Source organism: Microchirus variegatus (assembly GCF_963457635.1).
Source record: "Microchirus variegatus genome assembly, chromosome: 20".
Classification (NCBI taxonomy): domain Eukaryota; kingdom Metazoa; phylum Chordata; class Actinopteri; order Pleuronectiformes; family Soleidae; genus Microchirus; species Microchirus variegatus.
Window position 1 is genome coordinate 3,183,481 of NC_139821.1, and position 25,030 is coordinate 3,208,510.

Sequence of the window (25,030 nt, forward strand, 5' to 3'; positions counted from 1 at the left end):
CTACCCACAAAGTGAGGACGTTTTGACAAGGTGGGGACATTTTGGACGGTCCTCACAACTTTAAAGATAGAGGTTAATGAGTGTCCTCATGGCGATCACTGTGTGTATTTTATACCTTTTAAGGACCTTTTTCTAGTCCACATAGAGACCAAAACCTGGTCCTAATGAGGCAGCAACAAAAATTATGAGGAACCAGTTAAGTGTAGGGCAAATATTTTCATTGTGGTTTGGGCTAGGCATTAAATTATGATGGTTAAAGTTTAGGATAATAACCAGAACCAAACATTTTATTAACTAGTGCTAGGCGGTTAACGGCGTCGACGCACAACACGTTTCCATGGCGCCTGACCGGAAAAAAACGCGCGTGACGTCATGTTTACGTGACTCCGGATTGTTAAAATGAGTAACGCTAAACTTACACTGGTTATTTGTAGCGCTGCTCTTTTTCGTTTTTATAAACAGACCGCTCCAGTTTCGACTGTGGGCGCGCTAACGGCGCTAAAAGGAGCTAATGCAGCTACCGGTGCTAACTGGTAACCGGTGCCTGGACTCCAGTTTCGCGGCGCGTAAAACAACAGCTTGCTGCCTATTGTCTTGTAAACCGATTAAAAAGAATGAAAAAAAGGTTAAAGTTTAGGATAATAACGCTTTGTTTGGACTTTTCAAATGACCAAAAAATGTATTAACTAATGCTAATGTACGTTAGCGCACAACGTGTTTCCATGACGACTGACCGGAAAAAGACGCGCGTGACGTCATGTTTACGTGACTCCGGATTGTTAAAATGAGTAACGCTAAACTTACACTGGTTATTTGTAGCGCTGCTCTTTAATAAACAGACCGCTCCAGTTTCGACTGTGGGCGCGCTAACGGCGCTAAAAGGAGCTAATGCAGCTACCGGTGCTAACTGGTAACCGGTGCCTGGACTCCAGTTTCGCGGCGCGTAAAACAACAGCTTGCTGCCTATTGTCTTGTAAACCGATTAAAAAGAATGAAAAAAAGGTTAAAGTTTAGGATAATAACGCTTTGTTTGGACTTTTCAAATGACCAAAAAATTTATTAACTAATGCTAATGTACGTTAGCGCACAACGTGTTTCCATGACGACTGACCGGAAAAAGACGCGCGTGACGTCATGTTTACGTGACTCCGGATTGTTAAAATGAGTAACGCTAAACTTACACTGGTTATTTGTAGCGCTGCTCTTTAATAAACAGACCGCTCCAGTTTCGACTGTGGGTGCGCTAACAGCGCTAAATGGAGCTAAGGCAGCTACCGGTGCTAACTGGTAACCGGTGCCTGGACTCCGGTGTCGCGGCACGTAAACATGTCGTCACGCGCGTCTTTTTCCCGGTCAGTCGTCATGGCACCGCGTTGTGCGTTAATGTGCGTTAGCGACAACATTTTGGCTAGTCTAGGGTTAAGACTTAGCGAATGCGTGTGTCAAGAATAAAGATCTCCACCGGGGGGTTTTGTACCTGTGGTCGTTTATTAGCTGTCCACAAAAGCATGTCATGGAACGACAGAAAGTGTAGCATGTGAGTGTAACATTCCTTGTTGTTTGTTAGACTCCGACACATTCCCTGCTCCTCACACCATGTATAATTTATATATTCCATATACATATTTTGTACAATATACATGTTCTCATCAGAGGGGCGAAAATAAGAAATAAAGAAAAACAAACAAAAACAAAACCGTTGCAAAAGTTCACTCTCCCGACACTAACCCTCGTGAACATCCCATGCAAGTTTCCACTGCTTCTAGGAGAAATGTTCGTATATTTTTTCTTCGTTTTTTTTGTGTGTGTTTTAAATAACGCAGGCAAATAACTGCTCAGACAACGTAAGGAAAGAGAGAGTCTTGTTTAGACGGAGCACATTCTCAACGACATCAAACGAGAAGAGCCATGCGAAACCGACATTTACAGCTTTTTAATCATACGTACATACAGGGGGGAGGGGGCGGGGGCGGGGGCGGGGCAGCTAAAGTTAGCCTCCAGCTAGCGACGCGACATTGAAGACAAGTAGAAACAGAGATAACGTTTTTTTTTTAAAAAGCAATATTCAGCTGCTGTTGTGTGTCACCGTAAGACTTTTAATTTAAAGATTTAACACAGGTTTTTTTTTGAGGGGAGGCGCTTTGTGCGGGTGTGAGCTAAGAGACAACGTGGACGCTAGCAGGGTCAAGAAAAACGACGTTAGCCACTTCACGAAAGGTTTACCTAACAAAAATCGACATCACTTTGTCCTAAAAAAATACCTTTATCTCACTGTTTCTGACACGAAATTAAAGTTTGAGTCACTTTGTGAACAGCTAACTCCAAGTCCATAGAGAAAATCATCGATTTTAGCATGTGCAGGACACGGCAGCTGCCTGTTTACTGCTCCCTGATTTGCCAACTTTATGCCACTAAAGTAAAACCAAACAAAGTATTTCGAACACAGATGTCACAAAATAACACAATTGAACTTAGTGACGGAGGAAGCAGTGGATCAACAACTCGTTTGCCTTGACGTAAAACCGATTCTCTATGGGCTTTGGAGAGTTAGCGGTTTACGTAATGACTAAAAACTTCCAAAAATCGTGTCTAACGTTAAAATAAAGCTACGGGAATATTCATAAGCTAGTAGATACTTAAGCTTGAGTGGCTTTTATTCGGCAAACCTTTTATTAAGTCGCTAAAATCTGATTTTTTTCGGCCAGCGGCCATGTTTTCAGTTAGCTTCTCTGCGCAGAAAACACACAAAGCTCAAAGTGCTTCATACAACCCCCCCCCCCCCCCCACATTCAAACCTGAACTATCCCTTTAATGCTTTCGAGGCTACGGTGACACTGGCACAGGAAGTGCATGACATCATTTTGAACCTGTGGCGACAGAACAGTTTGCATCTTTGAAAGTTACATGTCGTACGACAAACGGCGAGGGGTTTCCGCGGAAATGACGACGACGACGAGTGCGCGCGAAGGGGCGAAACACCTGAAATACGAAACTTCCGGCGAACGTTATGATACATTTAAAAAGAAAAAATACACCGTGAAATGTCACAAAATATACACAAAAATAAAAATTAAAAAATCTGGCTTTTTTCAGTCTCAGTTTGTTATGCGTTTTTCTCAATTCACATTTAAATTGTAGCTTTACGTCCTGTGGCATATTAGTCAAAGTGATACAATCCAATGGAAATATTGCTTAATTATTTATTTCGTTTAAAGCATAATCTCTATCGCATATATTTTTTTTTTAAGTTGCTCTCGTGTAAAACAAAATAGCTATGGAATGTAAAATAAAATATCTATCTATATATATATAATAGCACTATGCATGTAGGTAAGAAAATAAAGTCGTAGGATAATATCTATATTTTTTTTTAATCATCTGTAACTATTTACAGAACTTAAAACAAACTCGTATGCGTCTCAGTGTTTTCTCTTAAAATGACTTTATGATGTAAAATTTGAAATTTTGTAAGTTTGCTACAATATATCGTAAGGTTCATTTCTCGTCAGCAGCCAAACAACAACTACGACGACGGCCACGTACGGTATGAGGATGTTTTTTTAACCGCAATTGAAAAAACCTGTTAATACTTAATACAGCCACTTTATTAGGTACACCCGTTTCACTGTTTTCACCATTCTTTAAATATACGAATCAACATCTCACTTAGTTTATTTAGTTTTGTTGGATTTTTTTAAAATTTGGCTTCACTATGAAGACGTTCTGGTCCCACGAATGTGACTTTAAAAAGTGTCGAGCTGCTGTTTCCAACCTTATGTTTTGCATTCACAATTAAAGCGATTCATTTTAGGAGTGATTTTAGAGCAAAATTCTGTATGAAATTTCACCCGGAGAAGAAGATGCTAATGAAAGCGTTAACATTCCGTCCATCGATGGTTATGCAGATGACTTCAGCGACAGGGATAGTTCGGAATTTTGGACATAAGACCTATTTTCCAACTCAGCCGGTGTGATGGAGACGTTTTCAAGAAATTTCACTGGTGCTATGGCTAGCGCAAGTCAATGGTACACGCTAGCATGGCATTAGAAACACTCATACCGACTCCACAGTGCAACCGAGGCAAATCGGTTGTAACGGCAGACTATCGATGTACATATATGTGTTGATAGAATGTTTGAAATAAAAGCAGCCTTGTGATTTTAAGTATTTATATCTCAGCAGCAGCGTTAGCTAGGCTATGGCAGCGGCGGACTGATTCCGCTGCTGCTGAGAAAGTAGTCCCTCAAAAATTAATGCGATGCGAGGTTAGTTTTGTTTCAAACATTCTATCAACACAGATATGTACATCGATAGTCTGCCGTTACAATTGATCGGTATGAGTGTTTCTAATGCCATGCTAACCTGTACCATTGACTTGCGCTAGCCATAGCACCAGCGAACTCGGCAACTAGAAGAACTGAATGAAATTTCTTGAAAACGTCTCCAGACGTCTCCATCACACCGGCTGAGTTGGAAAATAGGTCTTACGTCCGAAATTCCGAACTATCCCTTTCACGGAGCCAGTTCTCCTAAAACAACCTGTAAAAACGCGACTGAATATTTTTGTGCGACGTAGCTTCAGTGCAACTTTTTTCCGATTTTCCGATGAGATGAAAACGGAAGAAAAAAGAAAAATCTACCGTGGTCTACCCTGATCATTTGGAATGCGTCGGAAACAGCGGGATGTCGTCGTAATCTGGTAGCGCGTTTTCGAAAAGGACAACACAGCGAAAGACAAACGTATTAGGCGTCGTATTAAACAGATTTAAAACATGCAACTGTGCATAAACGGAGAGAGAGAGAGAGAGAGAGAGCGGGAACAAACATTCAGAGAGAGACCGGAGTGTTCGGACAATCCTGTACATCATCAGTTTTACAAAAAAAGAAAGAAAACAACACCACGACTTTCAGGACTTATTTACATTTTTCCCTGCAAATCCGAATCCATCTCCGAACCTCCAGTCCAGTCCGGTCCAGTCCGGTCCGGTCTGGTCCGGTTGCAGAAAAAGGATGCTAGGAGTTCCTAAGCAGCGTTAAAACTGGTCCGTGTCGTAGGTCTCGGGGCAGGTGTCATGCAAAAAAAAAAAATAAACTAACGAAAAAAAGACAGTGTTCGCGGACTTCATTCCCCCTCGTTTACACGTCTGTGTTTTCAAGCATAGATTTTTCACCGTCTTGAGTCTGGGCAAAATCGGTCCTGTGGAAGTTTGTTGTGATTGGTTTAGCCTCTGCACACAGTAGATACAACACAAGTGAAACCAACACGGAAAGTGACAGGACGACAAAAAACAAGACCACCATCGAAATCTGTCATTGCTGGAGTTGCTACTAATCGTTTTGAGTTTTGAGCGAGCGTGTTTTATCGATGTTCTGCCACGAGCCGGTCGTTTTTCACCGCGACGGGCGCTCCGCTCCGGCGGAGTCGCGTTTGTAAAAAAAACCACCGTCTCGTGTCGGGGAGATGATGAGAAAGCTGAACACTAAGGTTTTTTCATGCAGGCGTTCTCTCTGAAACACAAGAGAAAGTTTAGTCATCGTGGGTTTGGTCTTAAATGACGACGAGATGAGAACGTTCCGTCAACGTCGACCCTGACGCCGTTCCGCTCGAGTCGGCCGCAGCTGCTTGAATTAAAGGGAATCCCTGACATTGAAAAACTCCTCTTCATCGGCGGGTCGAATGGGTGGCGGATGGGTCGACACGTGGTATTAAAGGTCCAGTGTATAACGTTTTAGGAGACTTGAATGTACTACCCTGAAACAAGTAGACGTCCGCCGTTAGATTGGATGTTTTCCGGTCAGTAGTTGTGCAGCTTTTTAAGCAACAGGCAGAACAATAACTTGCAGAAAACAGGTATCGTGTGTGCAGTCAGGGGTTGATATAAGCAAAAATGCTTTAAAGGAAAGGGAATCTGTCATTGCAGGAGTAATCGTTGAGTTTGAGTGGAGTATATTGATGTTTTTTCGTGGTGGTGAAAAGGAACGGGAGTAAGGAAAACGCCTTAAACTAAACTCAACTTCTACCAGAGAAGTGGCTGGGCTATAAAAAGCCCAGTCTTCAGGTGCTACCACGACATTGTTCGAGAAAGCAGAGATAACGTGAAACCAATACCAGAACTGCCGCACCAAGAATTCGGACCCAAAGTGTACGAAAGAATCTGTTTGGGTTTTGTAGCCCTGGAATAAGGAACCATTAACTTTTTGGAATGCAGTTATAGCTTTTAAGGAAGCTAATTGGGCGAAAGGAGGCGGCCAAACTATGGCTAACCCTAACCCTAAAAGCTACTGAATCAGTTGGTCAAGGTCATAAGACTCTGAACTACCATTTTTCAGGTTCCAGAACCATGCTCAAGTTTAGCAAACAAAGCTAACTTCACTGCCCCGTCGGACTATACCAGCTGTCAATCGCACTAGTATCCGCTCACATGTGCCGTACTTTATCATTGACTTTCCTGACATGATTTATAAAACTGATATAATGTTCTGTATAAGACCGTTAACTCCTCAGCAAAAATGTTCAGACGTAATAAATCAAGTCAGAAGTAGAAGCTCGTTTTCCTAATTCATACGGAGTTCAATAATATTCTTATTTCCTGCTTGACTTCAGGGGGAAATCGAAAGAACCAGTCAATACCGTTTTTTTAATATACAATCCATGGTTTCACAAACTAATCGAGCAGCAAATCTGCTGTGAGGCAAAGCTTTGATTTGATTATTTTATGCCGAATGGTTTGATTAAATCTCTCGGCAGGTCCCAAAGACCGACCCCATAGAAGCACAACTAGAATTTGGTAAAACTGCCTACTCCTTCTATTCCGTTCTATGCACCCTGGACATGGAATGAGCTGCAAAACATAATTTCATTTCAGACACTGTCGTCTTTAAACGTCCTTCAAAGACATTTTATGGACCGTTGAAAAGCCTTTTTGAAGGGTTCGGATTGTGGATCTTGTCGGTATGGCCTGCATTCTTTTTTACTCTCCTGTAATGACTTCCTTTTAGCTTCTGTATTCTGTTGTGAGTTCTATATCTGGAATAGTTTTGTGTCCATAACTACTTGTACGATTTGTGCTGCTATCTTGACCAGGACTCCCTGGAGGAAGATCTCCAGCAGAGGAGATCTGGAAGATCTTGCATCTCAATTGAACCCATCCGTCCATCCGTCCATCTCATCTTCTACCACTTTATCCATCACAGGAGGGTTGCGGGGGTCGCTGTGCCGATCTCAGCTGACATAGGAAGGTGGGGTCAAGTTTTTAGTCACCCTGGACAGGTCGCCAGTCCATCACAGGGCCACACATATGGGGGGGGGGCAGAACATGCGTACTCCATGAAGAAAGGCCGTTGTTCCGGGTGGCCCTTCTCAATTGAACCTTCCAGGCTAAATAAAGGATAAAGAAAACTCCTCAAGTGCCTTGGTTGAAAATAAATCTTGCACCTTCCGTGTGTCTTGCGAAGGGCCCTGAAGCCTTTTCAGACGAGGGTCTTGCTTTCCAAAGGCCCGCCATCTTGTTCCGCCTTGTTTCTATTGCCAAAATGGACAAATCAGCCAGAGCCGATTCTCTCTGAAGAAGAAGCCTTACAACGCAGATGAACGACATGCTTTCTGGTATGCGGATGCTAGCAGAGGAGTTAGCGTCTGCAGCCTCACCATTGGATGTCACTAATTCGTACACACTGGACCTTTAATAGCGGCGTCGCGCGGATGCTGAGGCAGGGTGGGCGGTGGGGGGGGGATGGCGTCACACCACGGAGCCCTTGGAGGTGGAGAGGTGGATGGAGTGGATGCGCGTGGCCAGCGTCTTCTCCAGGTCGTGGAGGATGTCGGAGCAGATGCCGGGGCTGGACATGGGGCTCTCGGCGGGCGCCGGCTCGTACAGGAGCTGCTTGAAGCAGTCGAGCTCGATCAGCAGCACCATGTTCTTCAGGAAATAGCCCTCGATGAAGGCCGTCAGCTCCGAGGCACCGAGGAACTGCGTTACAAAGGGAGGAGGACAGTGCAGAGACTGTCAGGGGGGGCCCTGATTAAAGTCACTTTATTTAAACACAAACATCTAATCAGACAATCACATGACAGCAATTCAGCATATTTAAGCATCTAGATTTAGTCAAGAAGACATGAAACTAGTGATTCAGACTCCATTATCTCAAAGTTATTTTTGCTACTAGCAGCATCGCCCCCTGGTGGCTATTTAATATACTATTACTTCCAGGTTGGCTTCATTGAAACAGGATGAACTACATCCATTGTAAAAGTTTACATTTTTCACACAAGATCCCCAGTGAGAGAGTTCCCACGGAGACGGTTCCTCACCTTGGCGTGTTTGTAGAGGTCCACGCAGGTTTCCGTGGTGATGTTCTTGGAGCAGATGATCTCACAGTGTCTCTGAAGGGCCTCTAGTTGGAAGAATTTGGCTGCAGAGAGGAGCTGCAGGGAACAGTAGAGCCGCACGCACACAGAATGAGATTAGGAATGATTCTACTGGCACCGACGCTGGCGCTCGGCGAGCGGGATTTAGTCTGACTTTACCTCCATGACTTCAGTGTTGCGTATGTGCAGGGACTCAGTGCCTCCACAGTACAGATACTGCATGACCAACTGAAACACAGGAAATTGGATTGTTTTTTTATTCACAATGAAGTTGTTACCAAGAGAGTTATGAAGTATCTGATCACTCGGGGAGATGCAGACCTGGCTTGACCTGGCAAAACCCTGATAATATATTCACGTATGCAGATGATCTAGCCATTTGCGTCACAGTGATCTGTGTTTACCAGGTTTTTGTTAGTCAGACGTTGTCTACAGGGAAACCTCAGTGCAGGAGTGCATATGAATGATTTTGTGAAGCAGGAGTGAGGACTTTTAAAATCTTTACTGCGAAAACATGATCCATAAATTACCGTCAAACCCCCTTGAATATTTCTTTGGTGCCTGTTTGTCCACTTCAAATCAAGAATTTGAATTATATGAATACATTGGCCAAGAAATCTTTCGTTTTAGATTGAAACTAAATACCAGGTTAACTCCTAAACCACAAAATCACTGCTGTAGACAAATGAAAGAGTTAAAGTATGACCCGATCCTCGTGTTTTAATTCTGATTCTAGTTCAGAATCTACTGGTTATCTATCTATCTATCTATCCATCTAGCTAGCTAGCTACCTACCAACCTACCATCCATTCATTAATTGTTTACATAACTAATTATGCTATCTATCTGTCCATCCATCTAGCTATCTAGCTACCTACCTTCCATCCATCCATTAATTGTTCACATAACTAATTATGCTATATGTCCATCTAGCTAGCTAGCTACCTACCTTCCATCCATCCATTAATTGTTTACATAACTAATTATGCTATCTATCTGTCCGTCCATATAGCTAGCTAGCTAGCTACCAACCTACCATCCATACATTAATTGTTTACATAACTAATTATGCTATCTGTCCATCCATCTAGCTAGCTACCTACCAACCACACATCAATTAATTGTTTAAATAAATAATTATGCTATCTCTGTCCATCCATCTAGCTAGCTAGCTCCTACCATCCATTCATTTATTCATTGTTTACATAACTAATTATGCTATCTATCTATCTATCTATCTATCTATCTATCTATCTATCTATCTATCTATCTATCTATCTATCTATCTATCTATCTATCTATCAGTAGCAAAGAAAACACGGTAACAACGATAAACAAACAAATCCTCTTACGTGAAATATATTGTACTTGACATGACTAATCTCGATGCAGGTGTTTTCAGCTGCCGGTCGGTTTTGTAGCAGCGACTTGAACCTGGGTGGAACAGAGGGAATCATGGGTAATTTTGCAGGTTGCAGGTTTTTGTCGTGTGATATTATTAATAACATATTTTAGTTTTTTCGACGTTTACCTGGGTGACGCTGTGAACAGCAAAACTTTATGTGCATAAAAGGGTTTCCCTTCCACCAGGAAGGTGACGTCGGACATCTCCTTGTTGTTCAGGAAGTGAGGGTCTGAGAAATAAACACATTGTTAATTACAAACAAGAGCAATTTATCACACACGAGAAAACAACAACTTTTAAAAGACAGGAAACATCAATTGGATTTCAGCTGCATCCACCAGAGTCCTGATAAATTCATCTTCTGTCAGTGAAACGACAACAAACCATTTGTCACTTCAATTTCAAAAGCCGTACACCACAAAAACCACTAGGTGGTGCTGCAGCACAGTCAATGAAACGTCTGCAGAGGAACATGTCGATGACCTTCTCAGCTTCTTTTTTTTCATCACGATCATAGGTCACAAGTGAACACAAATGTCAGGATCATAAATCAAGCGTGAACTGTGGCGATAAAAGGTCACGTTATTGCTCTTTGTTGTGTTTTTAATGTTTTTATTTGCCGAATTAAAACCCAACAGGTGCTTTATTATTAATGTGGTGCCACAAAAATGGATGTTTGACACTGAACGGGTTATAATATTATAGTTTTTATGCCAAATAATGACATATTAATGTGTTTTTTGATGTGTGTATTGTTGCATTTGTGTATTTTGTTTGTATAAAGTCTCTGCACAACTTTTTCAATACTTTTTTTTTAATTTTTTGTTGTTTAATCATGATTGGATCATTAATTATCCCTCGCTCATGTATCAGAGAATCAGGGTAATTTCCTTAACCTAAAGTTATCGTTCAACATTAGTTTTCACCAAATTCATGTTTCAGAGAACCCGGGTTAATTCCTTAACCTTAAGTTCTCGTTCACCACTCATTGTTTCGAGAACTGGGGTTAATTCCTTAACCTAAAATGCTCTTTCAACATTAGTCTTCTCTCACTCATGTTTCAGAGAACTAAGGTTAATCCCTTAACCTAAAGTTCTCTTTCAACATTCAGAGACCTAAGGTTATTTCCTTAACCTAAAGTTATCTTTCAGCCAAATGAATGCTTCAGAGAACCCAGGTTAGTTCCTTAACCTAAAACGTTAGTTTTCGCTGGCTTGTTGTTTCAGAGAACCTGGGTTCATCCCTTAACCTAAAGTTCTCGTTCAACATTCAGAGAACTGGGGTTATTTCCTTAACCTAAAGTTCTCTTTCAACATTAGTTTTCACCAAATTCATGTTTCAGAGAACCAGGGTTAATTCCTTAACCTAAAGTTCTCTTTCAACATTCAGAGACCTAATGTTATTTCCTTAACCTAAAGTTATCTTTCAGCCAAATGCATGCTTCAGAGAACCCAGGTTTTCAGCCAAATGTATGCTTCAGAGAACCCTTAACCTAAAACGTTAGTTTTCGCTGGCTTGTTGTTTCAGAGAACCTGGGTTCATCCCTTAACCTAAAGTTCTCGTTCAACATTCAGAGAACTGGGGTTATTTCCTTAACCTAAAGTTCTCTTTCAACATTTGTTGTCACCGAATTCATGTTTCAGAGAACCCAGGTTAGTTCCTTAACCTAAAACGTTTGTTTTCGCTGGCTTATGTTTCAGAGAACCTGGGTTATCCCCTTAACCTAAAGTTCTCTTTTAACAATCAGTGAACTGGGGTTAATTCCTTAACCTAAAATGCTCTTTCAACATTAGTTTTCTCTCGCTCGCGTTTCAGAGAACTCGGGTTAATTCCTTAACCTAAAGCATAAGGATAGCATAGCTTCTAGCTTCCCTCCATCAGTCACGGCATGAACTGCATCACCCCTTTAAGTGTATGACATTTGCATCTAATGCGCTGACTCATGTTTTATGCCTACACGTATTTGGTGTCAACTTTAATTTGCTCACAAAACACATTTGAAAGTGAGAGAAAACAAGAGCAGAGTCTCACCTACAGGGACTTTAACAGATAAGAGAGTGTGAAGAAAACAAAGTAGCGCGTTTCCTTTTTTATAAGTGCAGTTTGATTGACAGGTGACCTCTGACCTCACCAAAGCCAGAGACAAATCAAACTCCCCGCGAAAAAAAACAAGCGTCCCCTGGGTCTGCGGCGTGACACTGTCACTCCATCATCACACGGAGGGGGAAAAAAAAAAACCTGTCACTATTTTTACCTAAGCGCGAGGTCTGTTTCCTCTTCATCTCCGTCAGTTTGGGGATGGGGAAGGGCCCGTAACACTGCGTGAAAATAACTGACAGCTGCTGGCTTATCACCTCGTTCTGCAAAGAGACGACAAACACAAGAGAGAGAGAGTGAGAGTGAGAGGTGGAAACTTTGTGTGTGTGTGTGGCCCCGCAAATATGCTAATGCATGATAATACGATTTGGAGTGCAAAGTGAATTTATGCAAATGTACGCGCTAATGTCACCGCGGCACCAAAACACAGGGCAGCTCGTCGTGTCCTCGGCCTCACTTTGTCTAAAAGCGAATCTGTTTACATGCATTTTTTTTTTTTTTTAAAGTGATTAAAGTTTATTTTGTTTTGTTAAATGTACGATTATATGAAGTACTGAAACGCATACCTCTTTCTGGCTCCCTGTGCCAAGAGTAAGGCAGGGTTGCTGCAACAGTGGGGACCACAAGGAAAAAGTCACCGAATAAAATCAATGCCAGCAACAAAAACACGTTTGCCACTTTATTTACAGCATTTTCTGAAACTGATGTTTTCTCTTTGTCGCACCAAAGTCCATCTATCTATAAAGTAAGTTGCGTCTGTCTGTCTGCGACAGGCATACCTCGCTGACCGTGAGTCAGATCACCCTAAGACTTTGTATATGGGTTGACCATGGCCCGATGGTGTGCATCCTTGATTTTCACAGTTTTTGGAGGAATTTTAACTTTCACGGATTTACCACGCCTCACCAGGCAGGCAGCAGCTCATCAGCAGCAGCTGCGCTGTCTGGAGCGGTGGGGTGGGAGTGAAGAGGCTGTCCTCACGGTGTTATACTGAAACGACGAGGTGTCCATTCACCAATCCGCGAGCACATATTTATTTTTGCATTAGCATGCTACTACTTTGCGGCTAACATGGCAGACCTGTTTCCAAAGGTAAGCTAGGCGAGGCTACGATTAGCATTAGCGTAGGGCTAACAATAATAACACAAACACTGTGCCTCAACCTCATTAGGCACAACGCAAAAAAAAAATTTTCGATTAGCATTAGCATAGCTAGCTGTCAGCCACACCATAACTGATTTTCGCTATGGGATTTGGTATGGGAGAACAAAAACTCAGTTTCACTCACTGGAAATATTGCAGACTTGAGCAGGCATAGATGATTATTTTTTCCCTTGTGTCCCTGCTGCCAGATTTGTTTTTGTGCCAGTGCCTCATACAACCCCCCCCCCCCCCCACCACCACCACCACAATTATCCCTTTAAACGAGAGCCACGGTGCTTGACCTTGCTGGTTCGTAGGATCTGGAACATGAGCGGCAGGCCGTGCGTGATCAGCTCCTCCGTGTACTCGTCCTCCTGGATGCAGCTGAAGTCCTTGAGCAGGCCCTGGATGAGCGGCCGGCGGTGCTGCACGAAGCAGGTGCGCAGGGACTCGAGCCAGGTGTGCAGCGTCCAGGGAACGCCTGGGAAGAGACCAGCACATGGACAGTAAACACACACACGGCAATAGAGACAACAAAAGAGACGGCGAGAATCTGGAGTCTGAGTGGCTTCAAGGGAGCGAGAGAACCGACCATGTTTCCATCACGTCGTGGTGTTAGTGGCGAGCTGAAGTGGAAAGTCATCAGTGTGTGTGGGGAGGAAAATGTGATTAAAAGGACGTCCGATGTGATGAGTGATGAGCGCATGACATCAACATAAATACTGACGTGACAGTGAGTGGACATTTCCAACAGTTGCTGCCATTTTATTTTATGTTTTAACATCGTAAATTTTCTAGCGCGAACGCGGGAGCAAAAAAAAAAAAAGGCAAACGAGCAATGTCACCTTGGCCCGCGCGACGTTTTCACTAAATTTACGACATTTTAAAATTCAGTAGTTGAGATTAAAAAGTGACACTTCACCTTGACCAAAGGTAATAAAACCATGCACAGGAAAGTTTTAAAACATAAAAATTTGTCTAAAACCCGCATTATATGCATAATAGTATAATAACATTAGGCAGGTTTGAGCCTGGCTAGCATGTCCTTCTGTTTTCAGTGTCTGTGCTTTAGCATTAAGCTAACAAGCTGGCAAATGTAGCACCATATTATCGTACAATTCAAGCTAGGTTTAGAAGCTTTAGGTTTAGACTAAGATTAAAAAGTGTAAAGCTGATAAACCAGCTGCTAATTAGCATACAACTATTTGCTGCTCCAGTAGGGAATTGTGGCTAGCAAAGACTAAGAATAGCTAACTTAGCGACTTAGCTCATCTTTTAATGTGTAATCTCTCGTTTAACCCAAACACGACAGAGAATAGCGTTCACTGGCATTCACTTACTGGCATTATGCTAGTGCTACATCGTGTCACTGCTAGCGACAATAAAGTTGCCTGTTGCCTCCCACTGACTGTGCAATGTCAGTAAAATGTACACTGTCAACACTAGTCCTGAGGGGCTACCGTAATGACTAGCGTAGGGTCACAAGAGGGTTAAACCCTAACCCTAACACTTGACAAATCCTAACCGGAACTTATGCTAACGCTGGTTTTGACAACCGACAGCCGCCACGCCAACGAGGCGTTCGAGGGCAGCGTTTCATCGCCGCGTATCGGAAGTCCTGAGGGGCTACCGTAATGACTAGCGTGGGGTCACAGAAGGGCTAAACCCAAACCCTAACTGGAACTTATGCTAACGCTGGTTTTGACAACCGACGACCGCCACGCCAACGAGGCGTTCGAGGGCAGCGCTTCATCGCCGCGTATCGGAAGTCCTGAGGGGCTACCGTAATGACTAGCGTGGGGTCACAGAAGGGTTAAACCCTAGCCATAACTTGACAAATCCTAACCGGACCTTATGCTAACACTGGTTTTGACAACCGACGACCGCCAGGCCAACGAGGCGTTCGGGGCCAGCGTTTCGGAAGTCCTGAGGGGCTACCGTAATGACTAGTGTAGGGTCACAGAAGGGTTAAACCCTAACCCTAACTTGACAAATCTTAACCGGACCTTATGCTAACGCTTGTTTCGACAACCGACGACCGCCACGCCAATGAGGCGTTCGGGGGCAGCGTTTCTTAGCCGCGTTTCACACCTTCGGACCAAACTATTATCACCTCGGCGGTGTTCATGGTTGGATGAGTGGGTGTGTGCACAGGACGAGACTGGACAGTACTGGACGGGGGACAGGACAGGGCACAGCATGAGCACAGGACTCCAGGACAGCTGGAGGCGCCAGAGAGCGAGGGCACGTGTGCCAGTGAAGCATGCATTAGTAAATCTGACCTAAGCTGCGGATGTCTATGGTGATGTCCACATGGCCGTGCTCTGCACTATGGTACATGGCCTCTCTCAGGGCTCTCAGTTTGGCCTTTCCTGTTCGCAGGGTCCCGGTGCTGTTGGCCTGCAGAGCCAGCCGCTTCTCCCCCGGGTCGGAACCCTCGGCCAGGATCTCCTCCAGGGACAACACGTCGCCCTTCTCCTTGTCCGAGTGGGAGAGCAGCTTCCGAAAGACATTTCTGAAAGGGGGAAACACAAGGTAAAGACACGGATTAATGACGGAAACACAGAGAAATGGTCCGAGGTCGGCGGGGAATCGAATCTGTGAAGTGGATGTTCCTCGAGTGGTAAAATGCTTCTGAATTAGAGCCAGACACGCGCTGATTTCAATCCACACTGAGCCCATTCAGCTCTCCAGCTTTAATGACACTCAAAAACAATCTGCAAACACTTAATGAAGCCGAACTGCAGGTTGTGAACCTCCGCCACGGATCTGTGGAGTAATAATGAAGACGCTGAAACTGATTATCTGGAGCTGGAGGTTAAAAAAAAAAAAAAAAAAATACTGTAAAATAACGTGTTTATTAGGTGTCAAACCGCTTTGGGCCTATTTTACGCCACTGTATTTTAACGTTTGTGATGATGGCGGAGCTCAGTATTTATACCTCAGGTGATACTTGGTAAAGAAAGTTTAGATCGCGACCATAAATGTTCGAGAAAGCCTTCGCGAAAGGCTTTGAAATGAAAACCTCCACACTGTTTGTCCCTTGCAGCGCTTCAGTGCCTCGACAGTTATATACCACCAGGGTCACACAGGCAAGACAGGTGAAAAACAACTTTGTTGACACTCGGGTGACACTGTGCAGCCATCAGGGGGCTACGGGTCTATGACTCTCCTTCGAAAAACCACCAAGAAAAACCAAAACAAAGAAGAGTCTGATGGAAGAGTTGTTGTTGTTGTTGTTGATGACCAAACTAAGGCTAAACAGCATGAAAGTGAAACGTATCTGCATCACGATGAGCGTTTCAGCTTCAGCTATAACAGATATAATGCTAACATGCTAACATGCCGAGAAAACAGTTTTACGCGATACGTAGGTTTAGCTACTAACAATGTTCCGGAACTTTTGCGTAAACACATAAACGCGTGTGAGGATATGTAACAACTATCCTACGCTAGCTAATACGCTAATACATCACAGTCACAGAAACCACGTTACAATGGGACAATGAGTCAGCAGAGATGTTAGCCTGATGCTAACCTTACTCCATACTGTTAATTCAAAGTTTCAGCCACGTCAGCAAATATTACTGAAAACTTTTACGCATGTGTATTGAATATATACATTTATTACGTTACTATTGTGGTCATGATTGTGCCGTAACTAGGCAAGCTAGCAAGCTAATGCTATGCAGAGCACTGCAATTGCGCTTTTATTTTTTCTTATTTATAAAGTTCTACTAAACGACAATGGTGAAAATTCAGAACAGGTTATAGAAACCAAGGTGAGAGTGCTTTCAGGCCACTTTAAAGCACAATGAGTCAGCAAAAAAAAAAACATGTTAGCCTGGTGCTAACCTTACTCAATTAGGAATTGAGTAAAACAAAGTTTCAGACACCTCATTGTATTGAGTATATAAATTTGTCATGTCGCTGTTCGCGTACGTGATCGCTCCATAACTAGCCAAGCTAGCAAGCTAACGCGACGCAGAGCAGTGCAATTGCACTTGCAGTTTTTATAGAAAGGTCTACTAAACGGCATTTACATAAATTCAGAGCAGAAATTCCTTTCATGCGACTAAAGATAACGTTAAATTGAAACCCGGAAGTAAGCATTAATGTTCATCTACTGTTTATGTGTGTGTGTGTTTTCAAAAGAAAATGGAGTAGTATGGATGTAGCCTATGTAGCTAGCTAACTTAAAGGTGCCATATGTAAGAATGTGGACAAAAACGGTTACTACATCCAAATTCAAAATACCGAGGTCTTTTAGGTTTCGTTTTCTGACGTAACTGGCAACCCCGTGGTTGCTCGGCAGCTGAGACTCTACTGACTGCAATGATTGGTAGACGGCGGTAGGTGGCGCCACATGACGCCAAAACATGATTTGCAGCCTGCAAAATATTTTTTTTAATGCAAATATTTCGGCTGCACTGTTGTTGTTGGTGAGTTCAGTTTGTTATATGAACATTATTCCTGAGTGAAATTCAAATTCAGGTTATTTTTCAAAAATTGAAGGTCTTTTTTTTCTCCTGCTTGCTGCTTAATTCGATCCCTCAACTTAAAACTACTGACATTTTATTGTTTGAAAAACTACGTGAACTGTGAGGAGCCGTATTTTGTACATTTGCATTCCTTCGGCGTATTTGTTTTGCCCCCTGGAGTACTTTGCTCACAACCCTCTGCAGCAGCAGCATCATCATCTTACACCGCAATTGACTGCTGTATTAGCGCTGCATTGTGTGACACACACACACACACGCACACACACACACACACACACACACACACACACACACACACACACACACACACACACACACACACACACACACACTCATTGTCAGTGTCAGTGCCCTGAATGTTAATGGACTTTATCTCCCTCAGCCGCAGGGGAAAATGATGTCAAACTGGAGCCGTGCGTGTTGTTGAATTACGCCGCTGCCGTTCAACAGGAGGAGAAAGCGAGATATCTGCGTCTCATTTAACGCAGGGGGATTTATTCTGTGAGCGGCCAGAGTGCGTACATGGATCAAGACTGCGGTAACAGATACATCTATTATGTCGGCTGTGTGAGAGACCTTTTCTGGCGTAAACGCCGACCCTTGTCAGGAGCCAGTAGAGTCCTCATTAAGACAAAAAAACCAGGTCCTAATGAGGCAGAACCGCCTTTCTGAGGTACTTGTGGTTAAGGGTTTGTTAAGGCTACAAAAATAAATAAATGGAGGTCAATGAAAGCTGCACAAACCTACCAATTATTTTCATAATATAATAATCATTTGAGTATTAAGTTTGGTCCATAAAATGGTGGAAAAGGGTTTCTCAAGGCTGAAAAATCAAAGAAACTAGAAAATATTGACATTTAAGAAGCTGAAAAATCACAAAAACTAGAAATTATTCACATTTAAGGAGCTAAAAAATCACAAAAACTAGAAATTATTCACATTTAAGGAGCTAAAAAATGACAGAAACTAGCAATTATATACATTTAAGAAGCTGAAAAATCAAAGAAACTAGAAAATATTCACCTTTAAGGAGCTAAAAAATGACAGAAACTAGAAATTATTTACAATTAAGAAGCTGAAAAATCAAAGAAACTAGAAAATATTCACATTTAAGAGTGCAATGAGTTAGCAGGAAAAAAATTACATGATGTTAGCCTGGTGCTAGAGTAAGGTTAGCTATAGCTTATATTGGGAATTCAAAGTATTGCATGATTGCTCCATAACTAGCCAAGCTAGCAAGCTAATGCTACTTACGGCAGTGCAATTGCTCTGCGTTTTTTTTTTTTTGAAATTTCTTGTAAATGACAGTGAAAATTCAGAGCAGTAATTCCATTTATTCGACTGAAGATGAGGTTAAATTTAAGCATTTGGAGCTTTATGTTCACCCATATGAATGTTTTTATATTTATGTTTTTTCAAAAGAAAATGGGAGTAGTATGGACATAGCCTAACTAGCTAGCTAGCTTACATTATTCCCATTTAAGAAGCTGAAAAATGACAGAAACTAGAAAATATTCACATTTAAGAGTGCTTTCAAGCCACTTTAAAGAACAATGAGTCAGCAGAAAAAAACTACATGATGTTAGCCTGGTGCTAACCTTACTCCATATTGGGAAAAAAAAGTTTCAGGAAACGTCATTGTATTGAATGATTGCGCCATAACTAGCCAAGCTAGCAAGCTAATGCTACGTACGGCAGGAATTGCCGTACGTAGCATTAGCTAAAGCATTAGCTAAAAAGATTAAATTTAAACTGGACGGTAAGCATTTGGAGCTTTATGTTCATCTATATCAATGTGTTTATATATACAGTATATGTGTTTTCTAAAGAAAATGGAGTAGTATGGACATAGCCTAACTAGCTTAAATTATTCACATTTAAAAAGCTGAAAAATCAAAGAAACTAGAAAATATTCTTATTTAAGAAGCTGAAAAAAGGTGTGTGTGTGTGTGTATGTGTGTCACCTGTGGCCATGTGCTGCTGCCAGGCTGTAGGAGTTCATGTCGCCCAGCGGCGCCGACGAGATGCCGTTCCGACACATGGTCCCGATCATGGGGTCGGCTCCTCTCTCCAACAGCAAACTCACCAACTCAAAGTTCCCTGAAGAGAAAAAAAAAAATCTGGTTTTTAAACGTCTTAAAGGGACAGAAGGAAGCTTAAATGATCTATAAATAGATCCTTTACGACATAACAGTAAAACTATTTTAGTATTGCGACTTTGACCCTCATTCCCCATCACACCGTCGTAATAAGTATTAAATAACTCCTCACCTGCAGCCGCGGCGAGCTGCAGCGGCGTCTCGGTGTAGTTCTCCGCCCCATCCTGCAGGGCGCCCTCTACGTTCGCTCTGTTGTCCAGCAGCAACTGCAGAGGAGAAGAAAAAAAACAAGACGTGTGTTACTTTTAGTCTCTGGACACGAGAGAAAAACGCTGTTGAAACGTGTTGTTTTTCAGGGGAAAACATAAGAATATCTGCGATTTGCTGTTGAAATATTGATGGTACGCAGTCACCTACAGTTCTGCACAACAGGTATGAAATATTAAAAATGAAGTGGCTTGAGTTTGTAAAGGTTCCCTGTGCAGCCGTGGGACTGACCTTTAGACGTCTTTTAGAGCATGCATTATTAAAACATTATTAAAAGGACAGTTTAGTTTTCTTTCTTAGCAGTTGTACTCGTATGAGGCCCTGACACATAATCAATGCTAACTTGGCGCCGCCCGCCAGGAATCGGCCTGAAAAATGGATGCTCGCTCTCGGGTAAGAAAAAAAAAAACAAAAAAAAACCTGCCAGTGGAGACGAAAAATGATTTCAGCCACTTAGTAAAAAGGCCCACAGAATAAAATCTAAACCCGCTTTAGTCGACAATATCTAAATAATCACTTTATCTCGATGCATGACACGTTCTTAAGATGTCATAGAATGAAACAGGTGGCGTTTTTGTTCAGTAAGTGTGTTTTTAAGTGGTTAAATTCAGTTGTTTTCCCCCGTTGAATCCCCACTGGAAGCCATGTTTTCAGCGCTTCTACGACAAAAAGGTCAACACTACCCGTGAGTCAGCGCTTCACACTTAACAAAACGTCCACTTTATCTCACTGTACGACAGCGTTTTCTGGCTCGAAAGTGGACGTTTAAGCTGCTTTTTTTAACCGACTTCCTCCCTGCACCAAATCCCATTAAGAAAATCATCCATTTTACATCAATGCAACACAGGGGTTACCGAGCCACTCGTGCATCAACCACTCATTTAAAATATGCTGTTTGGTGAATTCGGGTATTGACGTCCTTTGTTGGGATTCACCGCAGTGGCACAAACTCGCCAAACGAGGCAGCGGCGGACAAGCGGAGCTGTGTCCCTGTGAGATAAAAACGCTGATTTTCTCTATGGGGTTTGGTGCAGGAGAATAAGTGGTTTAAAAAGTTGAATTTACAGCCACAAATGGCTGTTTCAAAGTGAGATAAAGTGGCAAACACATTCTTAAGATGTCATAGAACGAAACAGGTGGCGTTTTTGTTCAGTAAGTGTGTTTTTAAGTGGTTAAAATCAGTTGTTTTCCCCCGTTGAATCCCCACTGGAAGCCATGTTTTCAGCGCTTCTACGACAAAAAGGTCAACACTACCCGTGAGTCAGCGCTTCACACTTAACAAAACGTCCACTTTATCTCACTGTACGACAGCGTTTTCTGGCTCGAAAGTGGACGTTTAAGCTGCTTTTTATAACCGACTTCCTCCCTGCACCAAATCCCATTAAGAAAATCATCCATTTTACATCAATGCAACACAGGGGTTACTGAGCCACTCGTGCATCAACCACTCATTTAAAATATGCTGTTTGGTGAATTCGGGTATTGACGTCCTTTGTTGGGATTCACCGCAGTGGCGCAAACTCGCCAAACGAGGCAGCGGCGGACAAGCGGAGCTGTGTCCCTGTGAGATAAAAACGCTGATTTTCTCAATGGGGTTTGGTGCAGGAGAATAAGTGGTTTAAAAAGTTGAATTTACAGCCACAAATGGCTGTTTCACAGTGAGATAAAGTGGCAAACACGTTCTTAAGATGTCATAGAACGAAACAGGTGGCGTTTTTGTTCAGTAAGTGTGTTTTTAAGTGGTTAAAATCAGTTGTTTTCCCCCGTTGAGTCCCCGCTGGAAGCCATGTTTTCAGCGCTTCTACGACAAAAAGGTCAACACTACCCGTGAGTCAGCGCTTCATACTTAACAGAACGTCCACTTTATCTCACTGTACGACAGCGTTTTCTGGCTCGAAAGTGGAAGTTTATGCTGCTTTTTTAACCGACTTCCTCCCTCACTAAGTGGCTAAAATCTGGTCGTTTTGCCCCTTGCGTCCCCAGTGGAAAAGGTCAAAGGTCACACAAAAACAATTACAGGATCAAGGAGGACACATAATAATCATTATTATTATTAATATTATTGTTCATATTTGCATTTTTGGTGCAAAGCGCCCACAGGTGAAGGGTCACAGGTCATAAGCGTCACTACCTGCACGACCGGGACGTGTCCGTGCAACACGGCGAAAGTGAGCGGCGTCCCCTGGCGCGTTTCAGGATAAACTGAGGGGTGCTTGTTTACTGTGCTTGGCACCTGGGAAGTCATAGGTGGAGTTCAGGGAGGGAGAGAAAGATATATGTATATATATATATATATATACTGTATATATGTATTTGTACAAAGGCATTATCATTCATTCAGGAGGAGGAAGGAGGAGCGAGAAGCAGAGTGAGCAGAGACGGCGGAGGGAGCGTTTCCCTCGGTAGAGTCTGACAGAAAATAACGCAAAAAAACCCGTAAAAAAACGCTAAAGTAAATCTGTGGAGTGGAAGTCGTTTTGTTCGCTCTGTCGTTTCCAAAAGTATTTTTTTTTTTGGTTAATTTTAAATCACAGACTGAATTACATCAATTATTTGTGGACACCCCCCCGAGGGGGCCCCTCTCCCCCCCGCCACATCAGCGGGGACTCTTACTGTGTTTGTGTTCACAGGGATGAATGAATTATTAATCGCGTTATAACATCGCAGCCTTTTCTGCATTAACTGATTGCGTCGCGCGGCTGAAATATTAAGACCCTCCACGTTTCTAGTCATAAAAAAGATGTCTAATGGAAAGATAAAGTAGAAGCCATATTCTTAGGATTAAGTACACTTAAGCAAATGTAGATTTTTTTTACAAGGGAAGCCTTTAGCTAAGTGGATAAAACCAGTTTGTCCTCGCTTATGTTCTTGCTAGTAGCCATATTTTCAGTGTTCCATGGGCAGGGAGTGAACTCAACACAGTTAGCGCTATGTACGTGTCAGTACCTCATACAACAACCCTTTAAATTAAGAAAACATGAACTATTCCGTTGAAGCTAGGGTCTGTTAGTGTGGCCAAGCTAGCTAGCAAGCTACAATAAACAAATACACTGAAAAATGGTCTTGTTTTAAGAGGAAAAGAGTTGGCTAGCCCCATTGGCAGATGTTCTAAAATGGCTAGGCTAATGTTCTTGAAACTAGCTTGTTAAGCTAGCCAATTTAAGACTAAAAATGTGCCTCAAAAGGCCCAAAACTGGTCAAAATTTAGTCGACTTAATCTTGTTTAAGAGGAAAAGAATTTGTTTCGCCCCATTGGCAGATGTTTTAAAATGGCTAGGCTAACGTTCTTGAAACTAGCTTTTTAAGATAGCCAATTTAAGACTAAAAATGTGCCTCAAAAGGCCCAAAACTGGTCAAAATTTAGTCGACTTAAAATTGTTTTTCTAGATTAAGCTGAGATAATCTAACTTAATTTAAGTAGCAAAAACAGCTCATAGAATACAAAGAAATGCTTGAATTTGTCACTTCAGAAGAGGGAAGAGCAGAGTTGTTTGGACTCGAACCATATTTTTTGGCTTATTGCTGGTAATTGAAGCGTAATGTTGTTAAAAATGTATTTATTTTTCCTCAAAAACTTGCTTCCCGATATTGCATTTTTCTTTTTAGAAGCAGAAGAAGAACAAGGCCTTTGTGAAACTTTCTTTAACATTAACTTTTGCAGCGTGAAGAGACACACACACACACACACACGTACACATGCACACAGAAGCATAAAAACGTATATATTATTATTATTATTACATCACATATTTACGACAACGACATAAACTCGTGCAATGAAGTTCATGCTTTAGCGGTTGCGGTAGCTGAAATAACTGCAGCTGCATCTGTGATGAAGGAACTGCGTGCGCTGAGGGAACATTAGTGGAATATTACTCCACATCAGTGCAGAGACAAACCGTCGTCGTCACAGCGCAAAACCATCCTTGTTTATTGTTTATCGGCGCACTTCGCGTAATGAGCTGCCGGGAGAACGGGGGGGGGGGGGGGGGGGGGGAGCATGCGGCGAGCAGGTGAGACGCAGGAAAACAAAGATAAAGATGGAAGTGGAGGGAGGGGGAGATCAACAAAAGACAAAAAAAATTAGCTGAGTCATCGTTTTTTCAATGGTAAAACAACACAAATGCAAACTTAAAACAAAGAGAGACACAATTACGCAACAGAAATACGACAAAAATGTTGTGCAGCCGGGGGGGGGGTGACTTGTGTTGTTGTCCGTTGCGTCCCGTTTGGTTCGACACTGACCTCGCTGTTGATGTCGGCGCCGGCGTCGAGCAGCATCTGCACCATGGCCTCGTCGCCACGGACGCAGGCGTACATGAGGGGGGTCATTCCCTGCAGGGGGGGGGGGGGGGAAGGAAGAAGTTTACTTAAGAGTGTTTACTTGAAGGTACATTGAAGGAGAGAACAAACCTGGACACGAAGGTCTAGTGTGTTACGTTTGCAAGGCTTTTAAGTGCATTCATCGAAACACGTAAAAACGACACTAAAAGTATGTATACGTTTATTTAAAAAGTTGCTCTAAAACATGAACGCTTTGGTTTTCTGCAGCCTTATTCTGTGTTGACACCAAACGTGGATTTTACGCGTCGCGTTAACGCCCGCGCCATTCGCGGTCGCCCCCTAAACCCCAACCGCTAGCGCCATCCCGTACGTCCCGCTCCAAAGAGCTCTGGATGCCCAAATTAAACGAAAATGAACATTTTATTTTTCCATTTTAAAGGCGCCATATGTAAGAATGTGGCCAAAGACGGTTACTACATTCAAATTCAAAATACCGAGGTGGTTTTAAGTTTCGTTTTTTGACGTAACTGTCAGCTGAGACTCTACCGACTGCAACGTTTGGTAGACGGCGGTAGGTGGCGCCACATGACGCCAAAAACACGATTTCAAAACATAAACATGATTTGCAGTATGCAAAAATGTTTTTTTTTAATGCAAATATTTTTGGCTGTACTGTTGTTGCTGTTGTTGGTGAGTTCGGCTTGTTAACGGCGTCAACGCTAACGCGCGTTAGCGCATGGCGCGTTTCCATGACGACTGACTGGAAAAAGACGCGCGTGCGACGTCGTGTTTACGTGACTCCTGACTGTTAAAACGAGTCTCTAAAGTAACGCTAAACTTTAAAAACAGGGTTAGCGCAGCGCT

General features: G+C 42.7%; 1 protein-coding gene across 1 annotated transcript in view; it reads right to left on the reverse strand.

Annotated features, from left to right (window-relative positions):
• Positions 1-7,740: 7,740 nt before the first annotated feature.
• The window catches only part of LOC310941788 (ankyrin repeat and BTB/POZ domain-containing protein 3-A), a gene marked incomplete at both ends in the record, with an annotated part of 178,178 nt that continues 160,888 nt past the window's right edge, over positions 7,741-25,030 (reverse strand). The window contains 12 exons of the mRNA XM_083907036.1: positions 7,741-7,971; positions 8,313-8,426; positions 8,529-8,597; positions 9,722-9,803; positions 9,901-10,003; positions 12,029-12,134; positions 13,317-13,495; positions 15,297-15,529; positions 19,481-19,616; positions 19,788-19,881; positions 22,014-22,115; positions 24,128-24,217. Coding sequence (XP_083763162.1) covers positions 7,741-7,971; positions 8,313-8,426; positions 8,529-8,597; positions 9,722-9,803; positions 9,901-10,003; positions 12,029-12,134; positions 13,317-13,495; positions 15,297-15,529; positions 19,481-19,616; positions 19,788-19,881; positions 22,014-22,115; positions 24,128-24,217 — 1,539 coding nt within the window. The remainder of the gene's footprint in view (positions 7,972-8,312; positions 8,427-8,528; positions 8,598-9,721; positions 9,804-9,900; positions 10,004-12,028; positions 12,135-13,316; positions 13,496-15,296; positions 15,530-19,480; positions 19,617-19,787; positions 19,882-22,013; positions 22,116-24,127; positions 24,218-25,030) is intronic.